Below are 25,877 nucleotides of genomic sequence, written 5' to 3'. Positions count from 1 at the left end.
GGAAGATATTATAAGAAAGGGAATGTATATATGAATGTACAGCAGAAATTGGCACAACACTGTAAATCAACTACAATTTTAAAAAAAGAAGAAAGAAGAAAGAGCAAGCATTACAGGGGACATGAAGAGAAAGCATGACTTTTGAAATCAGATGGATCTGAGTTAGAATTTTATCTCCTTTACTTCTTGGCTCTGTAACCTTAAGAAAAACCACTAAATTGTCAGTGGAAGTACAGGGTTCTCATGAGTTGTAAGTGAAATAAAACACAGATAAATCTTTTTTAAAAGAGAAAGAGAGAGATAGCAGCTATTTAATCAATTGTTCTGTTTAATTGTCCCCAAGCATCTCATTCAGTAAACAGTTATTAAGCACCAACTATATGCCAGGGACTGTTCTAGATGTTGGGAACACATCAGTGCATGAAACAAAATCTCTATCCTGGAGTTCCCGTCGTGGCGCAGTGGTTAACAAATCCGACTAGGAACCATGAGGTTGCAGTTCGGTCCCTGCCCTTGCTCAGTGGGTTAACGATCCGGCGTTGCCGTGAACTGTGGTGTAGGTTGCAGACGCGGCTCGGATCCTGAGTTGCTGTGGCTCTTGCGTAGGCCAGTGGCTACAGCTCCGATTCGACCCCTAGCCTGGGAACCTCCATATGCCGTGGGAGCGACCCAAAGAAATAGCAAACAAACAAACAAACAAACAAACAAACAAACAAAACATGTGGTTCATTAAAGAGTACCTGAAAAAAAAAAAACTCTATCCTCATACCTCTGCATTCTAATGGAGAGAGATAGAACACTGAAAAAAACAAGACAATCTCTGGGGTTGTAACTGCTAGAAGAAATAAATGTGATAGAAGCAGAGGGGGAACATCTGAGATGCAATCTAAAGGATGAACATAGCCAGCCATAGGATGTGTCTAGGGAAAAACATTCCAGGGCAGAAAAACAGCAAGGACAATGGCCTTTGCAAGTATGGACATGACATGTTAAAATTAAAGGGGGGTAAAAACTGTGCAGGACATCTCTGTTTTGCTCCTTTCCACCTCCTGCCACATGCTCTGTACCTTCTGCCTTTGTACTGTCTATTTAACTTGACAATGCCCATATGAGTCTGGCCCAGATTCTTAACCTGCCCTTGAATGCCTGGACTTGGTACTGACGAAGCTCCCACTGTCCCACCCACGCCCTGGGCTTGAATCAGCTGAGGACATGCATTTCACCCCCGCCCCCTGAAAAAAAGTGAACTGTTTCGGCCATCCTGAGAGCTGGCCACTGGACACAGTGAAATTCAAAGCAGAAAACATGGAAGAGCCCAGGCCCCAGCCAGGTGTCCAGGAGGTCATCCACACCACACACTGACTGCAGTGAGAGTTGTGTCTCCAAGGACTCAACCACAGCGTTGCCTGCCTGACCTCCTCAGAAGCTCCTACAGACATTCAGGAAGCAGAAACTGACTTATGACCCAGGTTCTGATGAGCTCATCATCTCCTAGAAGAATGCAGCATCTAACAATGGCAGTTTTTCCCTTTTATTTATTTTTTTTCTTTGCCATGCCCACAGCATGTGGAAGCTCTCAGACCAGGGATTGAACCCACACCACAACAGCAACAACACCAGATCCTTAACCTGTTGTGCCACCAGGGGAACTCCGTAACTCGAATTTTTTAAACGATGTTTACCTGAGATAGAAAAAGCATCAGAGTCTCTGTGCTGATTCAGGATTGATGTCACTGTATTTCTTGGTCCAAGAGAATCTCCTTTGGGCTTCTGGCCCTAAACACACACAGGCCTTTGACATCCCCATGGCTTTCAGCTTCCTTTCCTGGGCTGACCTTCCACCCCTGACCTCTTGCACTGCCAGGCTTACAGTGTCCTCAGTGAACATGAACATCTCTCCAGCTGCCGGCATGTCTCTGGCTCCTGTTCAACTCAGGGCTCAGCCACTCTTCTATCCTGGGCATCAGGCCCAGCCTGGCTAGGGAAGTCTGCTCACGAGTAAGCCACTACCCCTCTGAACTTGCTTATACAAATGCAGGATATAAATGGTGACAACAATACTATATATAAATCAGGATAGTTCTTTTGTGTGTGGCAGGAAGTCAACTTACAAAAAGTTTAAGCAAAAAGGAAGATGTGCATCTTTGGGGTTTGTGTAATTGTGGACAACACAGGGACCTCCAAGGACTCACACAGTACCATAACGATAGTTTCTCTCTATCTCCCTCCACCCCTCTCTCTCTCTCTTCTCACCCTGACCTCTGCCCTCATCCTCTACCAATCAAATGGCTCTGGGCTTCCTCCATCTCTGCTTAGCAGCTTCTCTGGAAAAGAGGGCTTCTCTACAAGCATCTCCATGTCAAGGGCTTACACCAAGCTTAGATGCGATGACCCACCCCTGTACTAATCACTTAAGACAAGGAAATAGGATCTGGGACCTGGACCATGTGCCCAACCACTGTCTCCCAGGTGGGTGTCAGGCTGAGCAGAATACTGTGAGGGGAAGTCATGTAAGGAACCACATGAAGTAGAAAGCAGCAGATACCACAGTCCAGTCCACTAAATATTCATTCTATAATCTTCCATCCATCTGCTACGCTCTGCTACAACGGCTGGAAAGCTAAAAATACCACTTTGCAGACAGCCTTTCAGTTAGAGTGCAGGCTTATATCCAGGTTCTGCCCAGCAGATGTTCCCAAGAAAAACAGATACGATTAACGTGAGGTGGTGGCTGGTGCAATCATCAGGTTTTCTGGTAAGCACAGGGGAATGAAAGATGCCTTTGGTCAGCTATGTCATGGGGCTCTTAGAGTCTAATCCCTACATCACTGGTGGTACATGACAACAGCTTCATTTCTGCTGGAACCAATGGGATGGCTGTGCATACTTCCTGACTGTGTCCCTAGCTCTGTTACCATCCAAGCTTGGTTCCCTGAATCCTATAAATTCTGTAAGCAATCTAATACCCTGAAATTAACTTCTTTCTTCTTGGTGTAGAAGTAAAACTAACACCTTGCCCTGCTGCATCAGGGAAAAATGTGCAAATTATGTCCAATGGCCAGAAGAAAACAAACTCACGTTGCTCCCTAAGTCCCACCCTCCCCATAAAATAAAGACAGTAAAAAGACCCAGGATTATACTGTCTAGCTCTGGGCCCTAAAATAATTGAAATCATGAACTTTTCCTATAAATTGCTGATTCCTATAAAAACTTTGTTGTTTGGCAACTTTATTGACTTTTACAACACTGATATCTGAAGATATGACACAATCTTTGAGGTTACAACACTCATATGAGATAACTGCCTTTTTCCCCACAGTGAACATAGTAATTATAAATGCAGTGATCTTGTAGTTGTTTTTAAACTTTTTTAAGATTTTTATTTTTTTCTATTATAGTTGATTTACAATGTCCTGTCACTTTCTGCTATACAGGAGAGTGACCCAGTCACATATACACACACAGACACACACACACACAAACATTCTTTTTCTCACATTATTTTCCATCATGTTTCATCACAAGTGACTAGATATAGTTTCCTACGCTATAGAGCAGGATCTCATTGGTTATCCATTCTGAAGGCAATAGTTTATATCTATTAACCCCAAACTCCCAGTCTATCCCACTCCCTCCCACTCCCCCTCAGCAAACACAAGTCTTTTCTCAGAGTCCACGAGTTTCTGTCTTTTCTATAGATAGGTGCATATGTGCCATATATTAAATTCCAGATATGTGATATCATGATATTTGTCTTTCTCTTTATGACTTACTTCACTCAGTATGAGAGTCTCTAGTTCCATCCATGTTGCTGCAAATAGCATTATGTTGTTCTTTTTGTGGCTGAGTAGTATTCCATTGTGTATATATACCATATCTTCTTAATCCATTCATGTGTCAATGGACACTTAGGCTGTTTCCATGCAATGAACATAGGGGTGTATGTATCTTTTTCAAGGAAAGTTTTGTCCGGATATATGCCCAAGAGTGGGATTGCTGGCTCATATGTAGTTCTATATTTAGTTTTCTGAGGTACCTGCATACTCTTTTTCCATAGTGGGTGTACCAATTTACATTCTCACCAACAGTGAAGAAGAGTACCCTTTGCTCCACACCCTCTCCAGCATTTGTTATTTGTTGACTTGTTAATGATGGCCATTCTGACCGGTGTGAGGTGGTACCTCATTATAGTTTTGATTTGCATTTCTCTAATAATTAGTGATGTTGAGCATTTTTTTTTCATGTGCCTGTTGGCCATCTGTATATCTTCTTTGGAGAAATGTCTATTCAGGTTTTCTGCCCATTTTTCGATTGGGTTGTTGGGTTCTGTGCTGTTGAGTTATATGTTGCTTGTATATTTTAGAGACTAAGACTTACCAGTTGCATCATTTTAAACTATTGTCTCCCATTCTGTAGGTTATCTTTTTTCGGTTTTTTTAAATGATTTCCTTTGCAAAAACTAAATCAAGAAGAAATAGATCAATTTAACATACCAATCACTAGAAACGAAATTGAATATGTAATAAAAACACTCCCTACAAACAAAAGTCCAGAACCAGATGGCTTCACAGGCGAATTCTACAAAACATACAAAGAAGAACTTACACCCATCCTTATTAAGCTTTACCAAAAAGTTGAAGAAAAAGGAACACTCTCAAAGACATTCTATGAAGACACCATCACCCTAATACCAAAACCAGAAAAAGATACTACCAAAAAAGAAAACTACAGGCCAATATCCTTGATGAATATAGACACAAAAATTCTCAACAAAATTTTAGGCAACCGAATCCAACAACATATAAAAAAGATCATACATCACGACCAAGTGGGGGCTTCATCCCAAGTTCACAAGGGTGGTTCAACCTACACAAATCAATCAACCTCATACACCACATAAACAAAAGAAAAGTCAAAAACCACATGATCATCTCAATAGATGCAGAAAAAGCATTTTCCAAAATCTAACATCCATTCATGATAAAAACTCTTACAAAAGTGGGTACAGAGGGAACATACCTTAACATAATCAAGACCATTTATGACAAACCCACAGCCAATATAATACTCAACAGAGAAAAGCTGAAAGCCTTCCCACTAAAATCTGGAACAAGACAAGGATGCCCACTCACACCACTTTTATTCAACATAGTATTGGAAGTCTTAAATAACTGTTCTTATATATTTCATTTGGCAAGCTAGTCCTTCAAAAACCTGAACTCCTTGCAATCCATCTTTATAAATAAAATGTTGTCTTAGCTGAATGCTTTTATGGCTGTGTCTTCTTTTAACTCTACTGTTTGCAATCAAGAGCCCTGATAAATTCTGGGAGGGAGGCTCATCACTGGATGTGCTTGAGTTATTGAGGGAGAGAAATGCTGTTAAAGGGAAGGGATGTGAGAAAATAAAAACATACAATTGTCTCTAAATTATTTCATAATTCATATTATGATTGACTGGGAAAATGTGGAATTGTTACAAACTACAAAGCCCAGTATAAATGTCAGGCTGGGAGTTCCTGTCATGGCAAGTGGAAACAAATCTGACTAGGAACCACAAGATTGTGGGTTCAATCCACTCAATGGGTTAAGGATACGATGCTGCTGTGAGCTGTGGTACAGGTCGCAGATGCAGTACGGATCTAGCGTTGCTGTGGCTGTGGTGTAGGCCGGCAGCAACAGCTCCAATTAGACCCCTAGCCTGGGAAGCTCCACATGCCGAGGGTGCGGCCCTAAAAGGACAAAAGACATTAAAAAAAAAAAAAAAAGTCAGGCTGAAGCATTATCCTTGATTGGTAGTTACCATTTGGCAGGTAAGTTAAGAGTACGTACACTGCACAGAATGCATCCATCTCCCACTAGCAAAACTCTCCCTGTCTTTCCTTGTTTTATGACCCTCTATGAAGTTCCTAAACTGCCTGTGTGTAATGCTTTCCTAGATGAGGTGGCAACATTTGGACATTAACATTACTCATGGAGTCATCTATCTATTCAATAGGTACCAACTAAGTACTAGCCTGCAAAATCACAATCACAGGCCAGCACCAAGCAGCAACAACAGGACACACACAGGGAGGAAATTTAGACTGGATACCTGATTCAGTGTAGCCAGCAGCATTGGAAGAGAAGGGAGGTACAGACTATGGAGAGGCACAAGAGGAGATTCAAATGCACCTGCAACATTTTATTTTTACAAAATAAAAATATAGGAAACAAATATGACAAAATGTTAACATTTGTTACTTCTGAGTGGTGGGTTTGTAATTTAATTTTTTTTCTGTATTTATAAAACCCCTCTAAAGAAAAAGTTAGGTAGCCAGACAGAGGAACTGAATAGGTTTCATGCTTTGCCTCTAACTCTATAATTTTGCCCCTCAGGAAGAGCCTTTCATCAGAAATAATAATACATAATTTTTTAAAAAACTTAATTATAACACTGATGTTAAACCATTGCCAGAAATTTAAGTCCTAAATTGCCTGACATTTGTGATTCAGATGATTAATCTGAAAGATCTTCCACAGTGTCTTATATCAGGGAAGCAAGTTTTCGGTGTAGGCCAAAAAGAACTGTTTCCTAAGATTCCTTAAAATCAACTGTGGCCATCAATCAAAATTTCACAGGAATCCATTTGAAGGCATTTCCCTGAAAATTACTTGTGAATGCAAAAACAAAAGAAAACAAACAGAAAAAATGCCTGAGCAGGAACATTCATGAGTTTTCAGTTCTGGAGACCACGAAAGAAATGCTTTGTGTGTGTGTGTGTGTACAATGTGGGGCAGAGGATGTTAATTGAGAGAGTTCAGGGCTACACTCTTTGCTTATTGAGCCTTGGCCATGCCTCAGAGTATGTTAAAGGAAGCTTTATTTAAATGTTTATTTTCCGGGGGGATTAAGATGACGGAATAGAAGGACTGGAGCTCAACTTCTCTCCTAAAAACAACAAAATTCACAACTAAAGGCTGAGCAAGCTTCAACCAAATGGCCCAGAAACCTTAAGAAAGATACCCTACTCCAGAACACAAAGAGGAAGCCACATCAAGAGGTAGGAGGGGAGATTACACCATATAAGCAACCCCATACCTCCCAGGTGGGAAGCCCCATAGACTGGAAAGTAACTGTATCACAAAGACTCACCTACAGGAGTGAGAGTTCTGAGCCCCACATCAAATCCCCATGCATGGGGATCTGGCACTGGGAGAAAGGGCCCCTGGAGCATCTGGCATTGAAGACCAGTGGGGCTGGTGCACAGGAGCTCCATGGGATTGGTGGAAACGGAGATCGCATTCTTAAAAGGCGCACACAGACTTTCACATGCACTGGGTCCCAGGGCAAAACAAAGTCTCCATAGGAGTCTGGGTCAAATCTGACTGCAGTTCTTGGAGGACATCCTGGGAAAACAGGGGTGAATGTGGCTTGTTGTGAGGGAAGGACATTGAAAGCAAAGCTCTTGGGAATATTCAGCAGCATTCCTTTCTCTGGGGGTGGCCATTTTGGAAAAATCTGACCCCACCCATTAGCCAGCACTGAGAAGCCACAGGCCAAACAATCCAGGTGGGATCACAGCCCCACCCATCAGTAAACAGCTGCCTAAAGAACCCCTCAGCCATGCAGCCAGCCTCTAGTCTCACCCAGAGACAAAGCCCCACCCACTAGAGGGATCGGAATCAGCTCCACCTAACAGTGGGCAGGCATCAGCCCCACCCATCAGGAAGACTACAACAAGCCCCCATACCAACCTCAGCCACAAGGGGGGCAGACACGAGAAGTAACAGAGGCTACAACTCTAGTATCTGTAAAAAGGTCACCACACCAAAAACCCATAAAAATAAAAGACAGAGAACTATAACTCAGATGAGGGAGAAAGGAAAAACCCCAGAAAATCAGCTAAGTGATGAGGAGATTCTCAGCCTCCAGGAAAAAGACTTCAGACCTTTGAAGTTGAAGATGATGCAAGACATTGGAAATAAACTGGAGGCAAAGATGGATAACTTACAGGAAACACTGACCAAAGAGATACAAAATATAAACTTACACAAGAAGAGATGCAAAATACAATAACTGAAATAAAAAATTCACTAGAAGCAGCTAACAGCAGAATACAGGAGGCAGAAGAACAAATAAGTGAGGTGGAGGACAGATTAGAAGAAATTATAGATGTGGAACAGAAAAGAGAATAAAGATTGAAAAGAAATGAAGAGAGTCCAGGACAACGTTCAACACAACAACAGCAGTATTACAGGGATGCCAGAAGGAGAAAAGAGAGAGAAGGGTACAGAAAAATATTTGAAGAGATAACAGACAAAAACTTCCCTAACATGGGAAAGGAACCACTCACTCAAATCCAGCAAGCACAACGAGTACCATATAAAATAAACCCAAGGGGAGTTCCCGTCGTGGCTCAGTGGTTAAGGAATCCGACTAGGAACCATGAGGCTGCAGGTTCGATCCCTGCCCTTGCTCAGTGGGTTAACGATCCGGCGTTGCCTTGAGCTGTGGTGTAGGTTGCAGACACGGCTCGGATCCTGCGTTGCTGTGGCTCTGGCGTAGGCTGGCAGCTACAGCTCCGATTAGAACCCTAGCCAGGGAACCTCCCATATGCCGCGGGAGTGGCCCAAGAAATGGAAAAAAGACAAAAAAATAAATAAATTAATTAATTAATTAAAAAAAATACACCCAAGGAGGAATACCCCAAGACACATATTAATCGAACTGACCAAAATTAAAGACAAAGAGAAAATACTGAAAGCAGCTAGGGAAAAGAAACAAATAACATACAAGGGAACCCCGATAAGGTTATCAGCAAATTTTTCAGCAGAAACTCTGTAGGCCAGAAGGGACTGGCATGACATACTTAACGTGATGAAAATAAAAAACCTCCAACCGAGATTACTTTAACCCAGCAAGGCTCTCATTCAGATTTGAAGGAGAAATCAAAACCTTCACAGAGAAGCAAAAGCTGAGAGAATTCAGCAACACTAAACCGGCTTTACAACAAATACTAAAGGAACTTCTCTAGGCAGAAAAGAAAAGGCCACAACCAGAAACAAAAATACCACAAATGGCAAGGCTCACCAGTAAAGGTATACATACAGTAAAGACACGAAATCATCCATGCGCAACTATGCACCAAAATCAGAAATCGTGAGAAGAGGAGGGTACAAATGCAGGACACTGGAGATGCACTTGCAATTAAGAGACCAACAACTGAAAACAATCTCGTGTATATATAGAGAGACGCTTATATCAAAACTTAAGAATAACTGCAAACCAAAAATCTACAATTCATACACAAACAAATAAGAAAAATCAATGCAAATACAACACTAAAGGTACTCATCAAACCAGAAGAGGAGAGAACAAGAGAAGAAGGGAAGAAAAAAGAGCAACACAAACAAATCCAAAACAACTAATAAAATGGCAATAAGAACATACATATCAATAATTACCTTAAATGTTAATGGACTAAACGCCCCAACCAAAAGACAAAGACTGGCTGAATGGATACCAAAAAAAAAAAAAAAAAAAATCCACATATATGCTGTCTTCAAGAGACCCACTTCACTTCTAGGGACACATACAAATTGAAAGTGAGAGGACGGAAGAAAATATTCCATGCAAACGGGAATCAAAGAAAGCTGGAGTAGCAATACTCATAACAGACAATATAGACTTTAAAACGAAGAATATCTTAAGGGACAAAAAAGGTCATTACATAATGATCAAAGGATCAATCCAAGAAGAAGATATAACAATCTTAAATACCTACGCACCCAACATAGGTCCACCACAATATACAAGGCAACTGCTAACAACCTTAAAAGGACAAATCGACAATAACACAATCCTAGTGGGGTCTTTAACAACCCACTTGCAGCAACAGACAGATCATCCGGACAGAAAATCAATAAGGAAACACAGGTCCTGAATGAAGCATTACACCAGTTGTACTTAATAGATATTTCTAGGACATTCCATCCAAAAGCAACACAATACACATTCTTCTCAAGTGCACAGGGAACATTCTCTACGACTGACCACATCCTGGGCTACAAGTCCAACCTTGGTAACTTTAAGAAAATTGAAATCATATCAAGCATCTTTTCCGACCACAACACTATACAACTAGAAATCAACAACAAGAAAAAAACTGCAAAAAAACACAAACACATGGAGACTCAACAACATGCTACTAAACAACCAATGGATCCCTGAAGAAGTCAAAGAGGAAATTTAAAAATACCTAGAAGCAAATGACAACAAAGATACGACTCTCCAAAACCTATGGGATGCAGCAAAAGCCATTCTAAGAGGAAAGTTTACAGCAATACAAGCCCACCTCAGGAAACAAGAAAAAGCTCAAATCTCAACCTAACTTTACATCTAAAGCAGCTCGAGAGAGAAGAACAGACAAGACCTAAAGTTAGTAGAAGGAAAGAAATCACAAAGATCAGAGCAGAAATCAATGAAATAGAAATGAAGAAAACCACAGAAAAGATCAATGAAACAAAAAGCTGGTTCTTTGAAAAGATCAACAAAATTGATAAACCCTCAGCCAGACTTATCAAGAAAAAAAGAGAGAGGACTCAAATCAATAAAATTAGAAATGAAAAAGGAGAAGAAACAATGGACATCACAGAAATACAAAGGATCATAAGAGACTCCTACATGCAACTACATGCCAATAAAATGGAAAACCTAGAAGAAATGGACAAATTCTTAGAAAAGCACAATCTTCCAAGACTAAACCAAGATGAAATAGAAAAGATGAACCGACCAATCACAAGCACTGAAATTGAAACTGTGATTAAAAAACTTCCAACAAACCATGGGAGTTCCCGTCGTGGCACAGTGGTTAACGAATCCGACTAGGAACCATGAGGTTGCGGGTTCGGTCCCTGCCCTTGCTCAGTGGGTTAACGATCCGGCGTTGCCGTGAGCTGTGGTGTAGGTTGCAGACGCGGTTCAGATCCCGCTTTGCTTGGCTCTGGCGTAGGCCGGTGGCTCCAGCTCCGATTCAACCCCTAGCCTGGGAACCTCCATATGCCGTGGGAGCGGCCCAAGAAATAGCAACAACAACAACAACAACAAAAGACAAAAAAAAATGTTCTTCTATAATCAAACTGACAGCAAAGCAAGTCACATGAATTTTTTAGCTTACAAAAGCATATTAAAGCTATGTTTATACTATACTATAGTCTATTAAGTGTGCAATAGCATGATGTCAAAAAAAAAACAATGTAATACTTTAAAAACTACTTGGAATTCCCATTGTGGTGCAGTGGAAACAAATCCAACCAGGTTTCAACTTTGATCCCTGACCTCGCCCAGGGGGTAAAGGATCTGGCATTGCCATGGGCTGTGGCGTAGGTGGCAGATTCAGCTTGGATCTGGTGTTGCTGTGGCTGTGGCATAGGCCAGCAGCTGTAGCTCCGATTAGACCCCTAGCCTAGGCACGTCCATATGGTGCGAGTGTGGCCCTAAAAAGCAAAAAAGAAAGAAAGAAAAGAAGAAAGGAAGGAAGGAAGGAAGGAAGGAAGGAAGGAAGGAAGGAAGGAAGGAAGGAAGGAAGGAAGGAAGGAAGGAAGGAAGGAAGGAAGGCAGGCAGGAAGGCAGGAAGGCAGGAAGGAAGGAAGGAAGGAAGGAAAGAGAGAGAGAGAAAGAAAAAAGTACTTTATTGCTAAGAAATGTTAATCATTGTCTGAGCCTTCAGCAAGTCACAATCTTTTTGCTGGCAGGGGTTTGGTCTCCGTGTTGATAGCTGCTGCTGACTGATCATGGCAGTGACTGCTAAATGATGAGGTGACTTTGACAATTTCTTTCTTTCTCTTTCTGACTTACTTCACTCAGGATGAGAGTCTTTGTTTCCATCCATGTTGCTGCAAGTGGCATTATTTCGTTTTTTTCTATGGCTGAGTAGTATTCCATTGTGTATGTACACCGCCTCTTCCTCATCCAATCATCTGTTGATGGACATTTGGGTTGTTTCCATGTCTTGGCTATTGTGAATAGTGCCGCAATGAACATGCAGGTGCACGTGTCTTTTTCAAGGAAAGTTTTGTCTGGATATACGCCCAAGAGTGGGATTGCTGGGTCATAGGGTAGTTCTACGTAGTTTTCTAAGGTACCTCCACACTGTTCTCCATAGTGGTTGTACCAGCTTACATTCCCACCAACAGTGCAGGAGGGTTCCCTTTTCTCCACACCTGCTGCAGCATTTGTTATTTGTTGACTTATTAATGATGGCATTCTGACTGGCGTGAGGTGGTATCTCATGGTAGTTTTGATTTGCATTTCTCTAATAATCAGGGATGTTGAAAATTTTTTCATGTGCTTATTGGCCATCTGTATATCTTCTTTGGAGAAATGTCTATTCAGGGCTTTTGCCCATTTTTCCATTGGGTTGTTGGCTATTGTGCTGTTGAGTTGTATAAGTTGTTTGTACATTTTAGAGATTAAGCCCTTGTCAATTGTACCATTTGAAACTATTTTCTCCCATTCTGTAAATTGCCTTTTTGTTTTCTTTTTGGTTTTCTTTGCTGTGCAAAAGCTTGTCAGTTTGAGTAGGTCCCATTGGTTTATTTTTGCTTTTATTTCTGTTGCCTTGGGAGACTGACCTGAGAAAATATTTGTAAGGTTGATGTCAGAGAATGTTTTGCCTACGTTCTCTTTTAGGAGTTTGATGGTGTCTTTTCTTATATTTAAGTCTTTCAGCCATTTTGAGTTTATTTTTGTGCTCTTTTTTTATCTATTTTAGGGCTGCCCCTGCAGCATATGAAAGTCCCCAGCCTAGGGGTCAAATCCAATCTTCAACTGCTCACCTAAGCCACAGTCACAAAACACCAGATCTGAGCTGCGTCTGCGACCTTCACCACAGCTCACAGCAACACCGGATCCTTCACCCACTGAGCAAGGCCAGGGATCAAACCCATATCCTCACAGACACTATGCTGGGTTCTTAACCTGCTGAGCCACAATGGAAGCTCTGGCAATTTCTTAAAATGATAATACAACAATGAAGTTTGTCTCTTTGGTTGACTCTTCCTTTCATGAACAATTTAACAACGGCATGCAATACAGTTTGATAAGATTTTAACCACAGGAGAACTTCTTTCAAAATTGGAGGCAGGAGTTCCCGTCGTGGCGCAGTGGTTAACGAATCCGACTAGGAACCATGAGGTTGCGGGTTCGGTCCCTGCCCTTGCTCAGTGGGTTAACGATCCGGCATTGCCATGAGCTGTGGTGTAGGTTGCAGACGCGGTTCAGATCCCGCTTTGCTGTGGCTCTGGCGTAGGCCGGTGGCTCCAGCTCCGATTCAACCCCTAGCCTGGGAACCTCCATATGCCGTGGGAGCGGCCCAAGAAATAGCAACAACAACAACAACAAAAGACAAAAAAAAAAAAAATTGGAGGCAACCTGGAGTTCCCTTTGTGGCACAGTGGAAATGAATCTGACTAGGAACCATGAGGTTGCAGGTTCGTATCCCTGGCCTCGCTCAGTGGATTAAGGATCCAGCATTACTGTGAGCTGTGGTATACGTCACAGACTCAGCTCGGATCTAGCATTGCTGTGGCAGTGGTATAGGCCAGCAGCTACAGCTCCAATTAGACCCCTAGCCTGGGAACCTCCAGATGCCATGGGAGCAGCCCTAAAAAGACAAAAAAGACCAAAAAAAAAAAAAAAATGGAGTCAATCCTCTTAAACCCTGCCATTGCTTTATCAACTAAGTTTATGTCATATTCTAAATTTTTTGTTGTCATTTCAACAGTATTCACAGCAGTTTCACCAGGATTAGATTTCATCTCAAGAAACCACCTTCTGGAGTTCCCACTGTGGCTCAGCAGTAACAAACCCAACTAGTATCCATGAGGATATAGGTTCCACCCCTAGCCTCGCTCACTGGGTTAAGGATCCTGTGTTTTCATGAGCTGTGGTGTAGGTCACATATGCAGCTAGGATCTGGCATTGCTGTGGCTGTGGCATAGGTCAGCAGCTGCAGATCCAATTTGACCCCTAGCCTGGCAGCTTCCATATGCCACACATGCAGCCCTTAAAAAAAAAAAGAAAAGAAAAGAAAGGAAGGAAGGAAAGGAGGAAGGAAGGAACTACTTCAATCGCTCAAAAAGAAGCAACTCTTCATCTGTTCAAGTTTTATGATGAGAATGCATCAATTCAACCACATCTTTAGGCCCTAATTCTAGTTCTGTTGCTATTTCCATCATATCTATAGTCACTTCCCCCACTGAAGTCTTGAACCCCCCAAAGTCATCCAGGAGGGTTGGAATCAACCCCTTCTAAACTTCTGTTGATATTGATATTTTGACCTCTTCTCATGAACCACAAAAGATTTTAATGGCATCTAGAATGGTAAATCCTTTACAGAAATTTTTCAATTTACTTTGCCCAGATCCATCAGAGGAATCACTACCCATGGCAGTTATAACTTTATGAAATAAGGCTTGAAAGTCTAAAGTACTTCTTGATCCATGGGCTACAGAATGGATATTGTGTTAGCATGAGTGAAGACAACATGAATTTCATTGTACAGCTCCGCGAGAACTCTTGGACAAGAATATGCATTGCCAATGAACAGTAATATTTTTAAATAAATCTTTTCTTCTGAGCCATAGGTCTCAATAGTAGGCTTAAAATATTCAGTAAACCATGTTATAAGCAGTTGTGCTATCATTCAGGCTTTGTTTTTCCCTTTGTAGAGCACAAGCAGAGTAGATTTGGCATAATTCTTAAGGGCCCTTGGATTTTCGTAATGGTAACTGAGGATTGGCTTTAACTTCAAGTACCAGCTACGTTAGCCCTAATGGAGCCTATTCTTTGACATTTTGAAGCCAGGCACTGACTTCCCTTCTCTAGCTAACAAAGTCCTAGATGGCATCTTCTTCTAAGAGAAGACTATATTGTCTACATGAAAATCTGTTGTTTAGTGGAGTCACCTTCATTAATGATCTTAGCTAAATCTGCTGGATAACTTGCTATAGCTTCTACATCAGCACTTGCTGCTTAACCTTGCACTTTGATGTTTTGGAGATGGCTTCTTTCCATAAACCTCATGAACCAACCTCAGCTATCTTCAAAATTTTCTTCTGCAGCTTCTTGACCTCTAAGCCTTAATAAAATTGAAGAGAGTTAGGACTTTGCTCTGGATTAAGCTTTGGATTAAGAAAATGTTGTAGCTGGTCTGATCTTCTATCCAAATCACTAAAACTTTCTCCATATCAGCAATAAGACTATCTCACTTTCTTATCATCTGTGTGTTCACTGGAGTAGTACTTTTAATTTCCTTCAAGAACTTTTCCTTTGCATTTACAACTTGGCACAAAAGACCCAGCCTTCAGCCTTTTTGGCTTTCAGCATGCCCTCCCAAGTGAAATCATTATAGCTTTTGATTTAAACTGAGAAACATGCAACTTTTCCTTTCACTTGAACACTTAAGAGGCCAGTGTAGGGTTATTAATTGGCCTAATTTGTTGTGTCTCAGGGAAGAGGAAGACCCAAGTAGAAAGAGACAGGAACAGCTGGGCAGTAGTCAGAACACACATAACATTATGGATTAAGTTTTCAGTCATACATGGGTGTGGATTGTGGCATCCCAAAACAATTACAATAGTAACACCGAAGATCACTGATCACCATAACAAATGTAATAACGAAAAAATTTGAAATATCGCAAGAATTACCAACCATAACACAAAGACACAAAGTGAGTAAATGTTCTTGGAAAAATGGTGCCGAAAGAGCTGCTCCACACAGGGTCGTCACAAAACTTCAATTTGTAAAAAAACTCAATTAAAATTTAAGTGCAATAAAATGAAGCACAATAAAATAAGGTATACCTGTAAAAGAATGTTTTAACATGAGGGAAACACTGCTTTGCTTGGGGAGGGTTACATTTTTAATCCTGAACAAAAAAGTTCTATATTTCATTAGCACATCACCACAGACTAAGGTCCACAGCAAAACATGACCAGATAAAAGAAAAGCAGAACAATGGACCAAACTTTAAATATGTCTCCCTGCTCCAATGGACTTAGTTTTGTAGAGACATTTGTAAAGGTAAAACTGTTGCAAATATTTCTGAGTTAGTTGTTTTAGATTACAGTAGTTCCTGTTGGAAACCAACATTAATGTGGCAGAGTTATGATGTAGCCAGATAATTTATTAACATCCTAGCAGTTACAAATGACTGACCCCTAAGGGAAACAAGGTATATTAGCACTTATGAAAAGATGCCTAATTGCTAGACTAGTAGAATCCAGGAAACACAGGAAAAAAGCAATTAACTGATTATATTGTAAGTAAATCTCTATTAATACACTGGATAGGTCATTCATCTCCTCTTTGCTTCTGGGAAAGTCTGTTTTTAGATTATGTTTTCAAAGCACATAAAGTAAATTGCCAGGAGGGAAAAAGATTTACTTTCCTCTTATTTATTCCTTGTCAAAGGTTTATGAAGATTCTTCAGTGAGACAACAATATCAAAAGTTTTCAGAGGATCAACAAGAGTGCGAAGACAACTCAATTGGGGAAAAAAGAGTCTTTTCAACAACAACAACAGAAATGTGCTGGGACACTTGTATACTCACAGGTAAAAGAATGAATTCAGACCCCTAGTTCACAGTATGTACAAAAATTAACATACGTGGACCAAAGACCTAAATGTAACAGCTAAAACTGTAAATCTCTTAGAAGAAAGTGTAAGGGTAAATCTTCATGATCTTGGATTGGGCAATGGTTTCTTAGAAATGACACCAAAAGCACAAGCAACAACAAAAAACTTCAGATAAAGTGAACTTCATCAAAATATACAACTTTTGTGCTTCATAGGATACCAGTAAGAAAATGAAAAGACAAACCACAAAATGGAAAAAAAATGCAAATCATGTATCTATAAGGGTCGGTACCCAGAATATACAGTTGACCCTTCAATAACACAAGTTTGAACTACATGGGTCCACTTGTATGCAGATTTTTTTCCACTAAATATGTACTACAGTACTACATGATCCCATGACTGGTTAAATCAACAGATGCTGGAGCCATGAATACAGAGGACTGACTAAAGTTATACTTGGATTTTTGACTGCCTGAAGGATCAATGCCACTATCACTGGCATTGTTGAAGGATCAGCTGTATAAGGAACTCTTAAAACTCAAGGACAAAAAGACAACCCAATTTGAAAACGGGCAAAAGATCTAAAAAGACATTTTGCCAAAGAAGACATGTAAATGGCCAATAAGCATATGAGAAGATGCTCAACATCATTATTCACTACAAAAATGCAAATCAAAACTACAGTGAGACACTCCTAAATACCCACTAAGATGGCTATAATCAAAAAGATAAATAATAACAAATGTTGGTGATGATGTGGAGAAATTGGAACTCTCATACAGTGCTGGTAGGAACAGAAAATGATCAACCACTTTGGAAAGCAGTAAGGTAGTTCCTAAAAAAGATAAACTTAGAGTTACCACATGACCCAGAAATGTCACTCTTGCTAAATATACAAGAGAATTGAAAATACTATGTCCACAAAAAAAACTACAAAAAATTTTCAGAGCAACATTATGAGTAAGAGCCAAAAAGTGGGAAAAACCCAAATGTCCATCAATTGATGAATAGATAAAGAAAAGGTGGTATATCCATACAATGCAATATTATTCAGCCACAGAAAAGTAATGAAGTATATGCTATGACATGAATGAACCTTGAAAACGTTATGCTAAGCGAAAGAAGTCAATTATAAAGAACCACATATGACTCCATACATATGAAACATCCAGAACAGACAAATCCACTGACAGCAAGTAGATTAGTAGTTGCCTAGGATTCAGGGTATTGAGGGGAAATTCGAAGCAACTACTAAATGGGTATGTGATTTCTTTTTGGGGTGATAAAAATGTCCTGGAATTTGACAGTGGTGATGGTTGCATAACTCTGTGAATATACCAAAACCCACTGAACTATATACTATAATTGGGAGTAATTTGTAATACATGAATTTCAATCTTTTTAAAGTTTCTTTTTAAGTTTTCACAGAACTTAATTTCCAAGAGTTCCTGCTGTGGTGCAATGGGATCAGCAGCATCTCCGCAGTGCCAGGATGCAGGTTTGATCCCTGGCCCAGCACAGTGGGTCAAAGAATTCGGCGTTGCCACAACTGCAGTGTAGACTGCAACTGTGGCTCATATCTGAACACTGGCCTGGAAACTCCCATATGCTACAGGGTAGCCAAAAACACAAAAAAAGAATAAAATGGCAGAGGATGCATATATCTTATGGAAATCAAAGGCAACATGAGACAATCAGAGTCATTATATTAGGAGTTCACCTACCCAGGCTGATAACTATTAACCTCACCATTTCATACTACTTAGGTCAATTAAGGACACTTTATTCTTGATGTAGTCTACTAGGTTTCCAGCACAACAAAAACAAACAAAAAAAGTATAATAAGGCTCTTGAAGAGCGCAGTGGTTAAGGGTCTGACATTGTCACTGCTGTGGCTCAGGGTACTGATTTGCTATGGGTTGGATCCCTGGCCTGAGAACTTCTGGGTGCTGCGGGCACAGCCAAAAAATATATATCTCCAATATTATTACATTATCATTGGCTATAATTATGGCCAACACATTTATTATCATATATTGTTACATATAATAAGGCTGTTGATATTACATCATTATTGGCTATAATTATGGCCAACATATTATATTATTACATATAATTCTTAAAAATTATCTTGTTAATTATGAATTATGAGCAGAAACTAGTAATAACATTGTTCATATCAAACATTTAACTAAGGAACTCAAGAATTATCCAGCTGTTACCTTGCCAATTTCAATTAGTATTAAAAGCACAAGTATATTTCTCTATCAAACAAGTACCCATGAACATTGCTGGTGTCCAATACAATTTTGTTGTAAGATTTATAAACAATCATGAGAAAAAATGATATTTGTCTATATCATCTGTTAAATCAATTCAATAATCAATTTTCCCCCATCTTTCCTTTGAAATGATTACTTTAATAACTACCTCAAAGAATCAGGCAGCAGACAACTAGGATCTTTACTTGGGGTCATTAACTTCATATTGGTTCATGACAGACTATTGCTAAGGAAAGTAAAGCTAAGTTAATTATAGCCTAGTGGTGGAGAGCAGGCCGATTTCTCTATTTTAAAATAAATAATTTTTTAAAAAGATAGTAAATAAATAATAAAATTTTAAAATAAATTTAAGGGTAGGATACATACTTGTTAGCTATTGTCTACAGTGTTAATTTTCTTTAAATAGGAACAAATTCATTTATGAAAATCTCCTAAATGCCTCCAATGATGAATAAGAGCACAGAACAGACAATTTGTACAGGTAATAGGCTAGGTCATAACCACAGACCTTTTTCAAGTCAAAGCACCAGAGAGGTCTTCAGCTCTCCAAGCACTTGGATTGTGAATCCAAAGAGAATGGGGAAAAAGAAAGACAAAGATGAACTCTGAGAAGTCTGATCCAAAACATTAGCAGAAATAATGATTCCAATTATTTTTGAGTCTTTGATTTCATATTGTTCATTACTAAGACTCATGTGTGCTATATATTTACCAAAAGGCAATCTGAATTAAAGACAGATTTACCCAAGAATTCCTGAATCCGATGCAAGTTACCAGAACAGAAAGTACATGGGAAGCAGAACATTTATTAAATGTGCACTATTTGCTCTGTCCTTTACATACATGGTCCGTCTTCTATGTCAACAGTACTCGAATTTTAAGTCAAACTATGGGAAAACTTCTCCCAGCAACATCTTTCTTCAAGGTTAAAGCTACCAATGGGGAAACAAAACAATATACAGAATAAATGCAGAAATAAAAATGTAGTCACTTCTACTCTCCAATAACCTACGCTTTAAGTAAATGTGACAATACTATAATTTAAGTCTCAATAATATATACTGCATTGTGGCTGGTTTGTTGTTTGTTAAATGAATACTGAAAATATTGGGGACATAAGCAATTACATTCCACCCATAGAACACATCTTAACAAACACACACAAATCTAGACAGAGCCACACTGATGTCAACTCCTGAAAATGCCCTCATGATAATAAATTGAAGATAATTTATGCTAGAGTGGGATAGGATAATGACAATTAGAGAAATTATGAAGGGAAATTCCAAACACAATTCTTTCAGTCTTTTTTTCTTTCTTTCTTTTTTCTTTTTATTTTTGGATTACATTGCATTATTTATTTTTTCTTTTTTGTCTTTTGTCTTTTTTAGGGCCGCACCCTTGGCATATGGAGGTTCCCAGGCTAGGGGGCTAATGGGAGCATATGGAAGTTCCCAGGCTAGGGGTCTAATCAGAGCTGTAGCTGCTGACCTACATGACAGCCACAGCAATGCCAGATCTGAGCTGCATCAGCGACCTACACCACAGCTCACCACAATTCTGGATTGTTAACCCACTGAGCAAGGCTGGGGATCCAACCCTCAACCTCATGGTTCCTAACCGAATTCATTTCTCCTACCCCATGACAGGAACTCCTTCTTTTCTTTCTTTCTTTCTTTTTTTTTTAAATTGAAGTATAGTTAATGTTTCATAGTCTTTTTGATGTCAGTTATCTTGGTTGCCATGGAAACTCACAGGGTCTACAAAAAAGTAATCTCTTCCTACTTTGAAACTTTAAGACTGCTCTTGGCCATGATATCACACAGAATTATAAATGATCTTTTTATCTCCTTATAAATGCCACATCAGAGAATTTACATTTGAAGGGAAGCCACATGTTTACAAGGAATATGCAACATGTTCAACAAAACTCAACAAGAATAGAGATAGCATCATTTATTATTTAAAAAGTAGCTACCAGAAGTACAGGTAATTCTCACACTAGTAGACATTTTCCCTAAACCACTCATTTCAGTTCTTTGGTCTTTGCTTCCCCCAAGTATTCCTAAATTTGTTGTGTGTGATATTTTGTTTTTTAATCCTGTCTTTACTTTGTACTTCAAACAAAACATAGGGAGAGAAGCAGATTGGGATTTGTGTTGTTGGGGGGGTTAAAATATCCTAATATATTTATCCGAAATAAATATATATGTTTATTTTCCAAGAGCCTTATTTTGCTCATTTTTAAAATGGCTTGCTAATTCAGAACACCAACTTGCTGGTACACAACCCTGTAGAGTTAAACTCTATGTTGCCTTAGGATATTTTAAAGCCCCCAAACAAGACAAATCCCAATCTACGTCTCTCTGTGTATGAGACAGGAGCGCAAAATAAACACATCAGTCATCAGCAACAAAACAGAAGCTTTGCTTTTCGCTATTTGCAAACAAGAGCTAGGGCCAGCCCTCCGCTCTGGCACCCGAGAGGTGAGGCATGATGGGCACAACCCTGTGCTCATCCGCAAGGGCTGCCTGGAGAGTCTGACCTCTGCCGGGACCAAGCCCTACAGTAACTCTCCCGCTTCAAGCTCCGGGGCTGAAGTCCACAGTTCCTATCTAACTTCCCCGCAGGTACCCTGGCATTCTGAAACCTCCTTCAACTACCCGTACTTTGGCCAGGCACCCCGCAACCCACGGCAGCTGGGGCGACCCCCGATCCCGGCTCTGTCCGAGCCTGTGCCCTCAGGGAAGTCTACCAGGGAGGCGCCCCCGCGGACGGCTTACCGAGCAGCGAGCCTATGAAGATGACGACCTGCACGGTGGTGGTGAAGTGGCGGTACAGCTGCGCCTCGCCGAACTCCCCGAGCGCGCTGCGGTTGGCGCCTGCTGCCTCGGCGCCCGACGCGTTGCGCGGCTCGCTGGCGTTTCGGGAGATCCAGCTGCCGTTGTGCCCCATGGCGAGGATGGAGCTCCGGCTCTGTCGTCGCCCGCCCGGGCGCCTGCCCCGGACCCCCGCGCCACTCTGTCCTGCCCCGGGCGCGGAGGAACGCGCGGGTGCCTGGTGGAGTCCTGGAGAACCCCGGGCAGCGGCGGGTCCCCCTCACGTCTCCACATCGCCAGCCCCAGCGCCTGGGAGGCGGGGAGGGGAGAGGGCAAGACTTCGCCCCATGCCGGTTCTCTCCTGGGTCTCCGTCAGCGGCCTCATGAAGGTAGCAAGGGCATAGCCCGCTGAGCGTCGTCCGTCCCTCCTCCCCAGCGGGCAGCCCCGGCAAGCCTACTCAACAGGGAGGGAAATACAAGGGACATTTGATGGTCAAAGAGGGCGTTCTCCGTTCCTTTCACCCCCTGGGAACCAGGGCAGCCCTCTCGTGTCCCCCTCCGGCTGACAGGCTCAGCTCCTCTCCTCAGAGGGAAGAGGACATTTGGCTGAAGCCGGTTTTCAGTCCTGCTGGCTTAGAGGCCAGATGGCGATAAGAAACCCAGAAAATGCCCAAGTTAAGTGCTCGAAGCCCCGAGGGGACGCCCGAGTCCCCGACGGCGCGCAGGGCCTGGGTGGAAAGCCGTGAACCTCCCCAATAGTCTCGCCCTCAGCGCCCGGCAGTCCCCCAGGACGCCCGCGAGGTCTCCTCCGGCCCAGCCCTTCGCTAGGGGCTCCGACCTCCTGCCTCGGCGCCGTTAGTAGGGACCTCGTTCCGCAGTCCCTTTGCCTCTGCACGTCCCAGTGCCCCCTTTCCTGGCCCCGCTCTGGCCTTCGGCTGCTAAGAGGGAGACCTCAGGGTTTGATGTGACACGAGAACACGCCCCTAGAGGGGCTAAAGCACTGTCAGCGCGGCCGCCAGCCTCCCGGCGCTCGCTTTGGGCAGCTGGGGGGCTCGCGGCCCGCGGGGCGATCACGTGAGGCTCGTGGCCCCGCCCTCACGCCCAGGCTACCATGGGGACCGCGCCATCTTGCCCCACCCCACGGTCGTGACAGCCCAAGCAGTGAGCGTGGGAGGCGCTGAGGATCGGATGATCAGTGTCTGGCTGTGGTGAATAGGCTCACTTCTGCTGGGCTTCTTCGTTTGCTGCTGTCGTTACTGCTCCTTATCTCGTCATCAGGGGCTGCCTGAGGCAGATAATTCCACATCTGTTGCCACCTGGGCAGGGAGCCCAGTCTCCTCCATCAGGTCTTGGATGTAGCTGAAGCATTTAAGAAAGATGGGATTTAGAAATACGTGCATGGTTTCCTGGGCCTTTTTATTGAGTCTCATTTCTAAAACGTACGCGATATAACCCAGGTGCGGTGGATTCTGGGAATGAAGGCTTGAGGAGGGAGCCTTCCTAAGGGCTGATGCAAACGGTTGGGAAGCTGGGATGACCAAGTAAGCAATTAAAAATGGTAAAGAGACGGCGAATGGGAAAAGGATCGTGCATGGCATTCAGAGAAAGGATGGGAAAAGAGTAAAAGAGAAATGAGAGGAGAAGACAACTAAACATTTGCCTGATTTAACCTTATGGAAACTTTCTTTTTAATGAGTGAAATACATGGTACAAGGCTTTAATATATTGACTAGTAGAACTAGGTCCCTGGATAATACCTTTTAAGAATTTATTAAAATTACAGATTTATTTCTTGGTTGTCGCAAGGCTGATCCTGGTACTACACAGCTGCTTTGCTTTCATAGGTAACCCTTAGTATTTACTCTTCCTGAAAGGGCAAAGGTCCAGGTCTTATACATCTTTGGAGTCTCAAAATACTTGCACATAGGACTTCTTGTGGCTCAGAAGCTTAAGGATCAGCATCGTCACTCCTGTGGCTCTGGTTTACAGCTGTGTTGTGGGTTGGATCTCTGGTCTTTCCACATGCCGTGGGTACGGCCAAAAATAATAGTAATTATTATACTTTCGCATAATCCTCTGTGTAAGCAGTTTTTTAAAACATTTTTGGGGGGGGATGATGGAAAGAAAATTAATGATTAATTGTAGTTTTTTAAAAAAATAAGCCATTTCCAATAGTTAAAACCTGTTCTGGGAGTCTAAACATTTTTCGAGATGAAACACCTTACACTGTAATCATTACAAGACAGAATTTATAATAATAATGCAACAACATGGCAGTACACTCCTTAGGAAAAGTTAGGGAAGAATGTTCGTTGTGCGTTGTGTAGTAACAGTTGTAAAAATACCCCTTTACCCACCTTCACTTGCCATCGCTATTCAGAATTACTAAAAAGAAATAATAGTGTAGATAAAAGTGTAGAAAGATTTTTCAGGAGTTCCCTTCATGGCTCAGTGGTTAACGAACCCAACTAGGATCTATGAGCATGTGGGTTCGATCCCTGGCCTCCTCAGTGGGTTAAGGATCTGGCATTGCTGTGAGCTGTGGTGTAGGTCACAGACACGGATCAGGTCCCAAGTTGCTGTGGCTGTGGTGTAGGCCAGCAGCTGCAGCTCTTATTCCACCCCTAGCCTGGGAACCTCCATATGCTGCAGGTGCACCCTGAAAGAGAAAAAAAAAAAAGTGTAGAAAGATTTTTCAGTTTTTCAGAGCTTAAGAGTGTTTAACAAAGCAAGAAGCCTCTCTTGTTTTTGTATTCTGAGAAGATACCAGTAAATTCTCTCCAGCCCCTAAGTTGGTGTTAGGGCTTGGGTTTAGTTGAATCAAGAAATAACCTGATAAGCTAAGGTCACCATGATTCTCAGACTTGAGGAAGGATTGCCTTGTGAAAATACAGGACCAAGATGAGACTAGAATGGCATATTTCTTACAGCCATATGTTATACAAGTTTTTCACTGACTACAAAATAATTTAAGATCGATGTAAGAGGTTGGACATTATTTAAATATATGTCAAACGTCTATAATGGTGTTATTTATACCTCTGTGCTCACTACAAACTCAATGGCCTAAATTACAACAGCAGTCATTTGCTTTGCTCCCAAATAGGCAATTCAGGCAGGATTCATTGGGAAAGCTTATCTCTGCTCCACATAATATCAGCTGAGGCAGCTCTTTTATTTTTTTTGGCTGCTCCCATGGCATAGAAAAGTTCCCGAACCAGAAATAGAACATAAGCCACAGCAGTAGCCAGAGCCACAGCAGTGACAATGTCAAGTCCTTAACCACTAGGCCACCAGGGAACTCCATGGGGCAGCTCTAAGTCAAACCCAGGGTATGGAATCTGAAAGCTTTTTACTTCATATGTCTCACAGTTGATGCTGGCTGTTGTTGGGACCTCAGCAGGAGTCCTTATATGTGTCCCCTCCATTGGCTGCTTGGCCCTCTCACAGCCTGGCAGCTATGTTCCAAAAGTGAGCATTTCAAGACAGAGTCCCAAGAGGACGAGACAGAATCTCGTTGGCTGTCAGGAGCCATAAGGCTGCTCCAGTAAAGAGAGCAAAGCCACAGTCGGCACCTGCGTGAGGCTTGTCTGGTTAGCAGAGCTACAGACAAGCTGAAGAAAGAAGAAGGATTGTGGATGCGTGAGGCTTGTCTGGTTAGCAGAGCTACAGACAAGCTGAAGAAAGAAGAAGGATTGCAGAGCAATCCCTTGAAAGATATCGGCTCCAGGAAAATAAAAATGATATCCCCTAAAAAATATGTTAATCTATTTTTCTGTGTTTATCCTCCTTTTTCTATCTCTATTCACAGCTTTCTTACCGCTAAAGATTTGCCCTGGGTACATAAAACACTTGAACCAAAACAGAGTGAAGTTATTTAAACAATGTAATGGAAAAAGCCTTTGTTTTGGAGTAACAATTTATGGCACCTATTTTGTGAGAGTATACAGGGGGAACGTGATTTCAGTCCCTTTACTTAAAAAGAAGTTTGGGGCTGGGAAAATGTTGTTTGGCCTATAAATTGCTATTTTCTATAATAGATATATTTTTTATCAAATAACAGTGTCACCTGTAACTTTTATCCCTTATGGGGGCATTTGCTAATTTTTGGGTATAATACTCCTTTCTATTAAAATTGGTGGTTTGAAA

At 41.6% G+C, this 25,877-nt stretch overlaps 1 protein-coding gene across 3 annotated transcripts in view; it reads right to left on the bottom strand.

The window, feature by feature from the left end:
• The window catches only part of GPR176 (G protein-coupled receptor 176), a 144,890-nt gene that overhangs the window by 111,359 nt on the left and 7,654 nt on the right, over positions 1-25,877 (bottom strand). For 2 of the 3 annotated variants that reach the window (XM_047766744.1, XM_047766746.1), the window contains one exon: positions 21,693-23,087. In XM_047766744.1, the coding sequence (XP_047622700.1) occupies positions 21,693-21,864 (172 nt within the window). In that variant the 5' untranslated portion in view covers positions 21,865-23,087. The remainder of the gene's footprint in view (positions 1-21,692; positions 23,088-25,877) is intronic. The other variant, XM_047766745.1, reaches the window with a different exon arrangement.

Source organism: Phacochoerus africanus, chromosome 2 (assembly GCF_016906955.1).
Source record: "Phacochoerus africanus isolate WHEZ1 chromosome 2, ROS_Pafr_v1, whole genome shotgun sequence".
NCBI lineage: Eukaryota > Metazoa > Chordata > Mammalia > Artiodactyla > Suidae > Phacochoerus > Phacochoerus africanus.
Note: the sequence above shows the minus strand (reverse complement) of the source record. Positions and strands in the feature narration are given on the sequence as shown.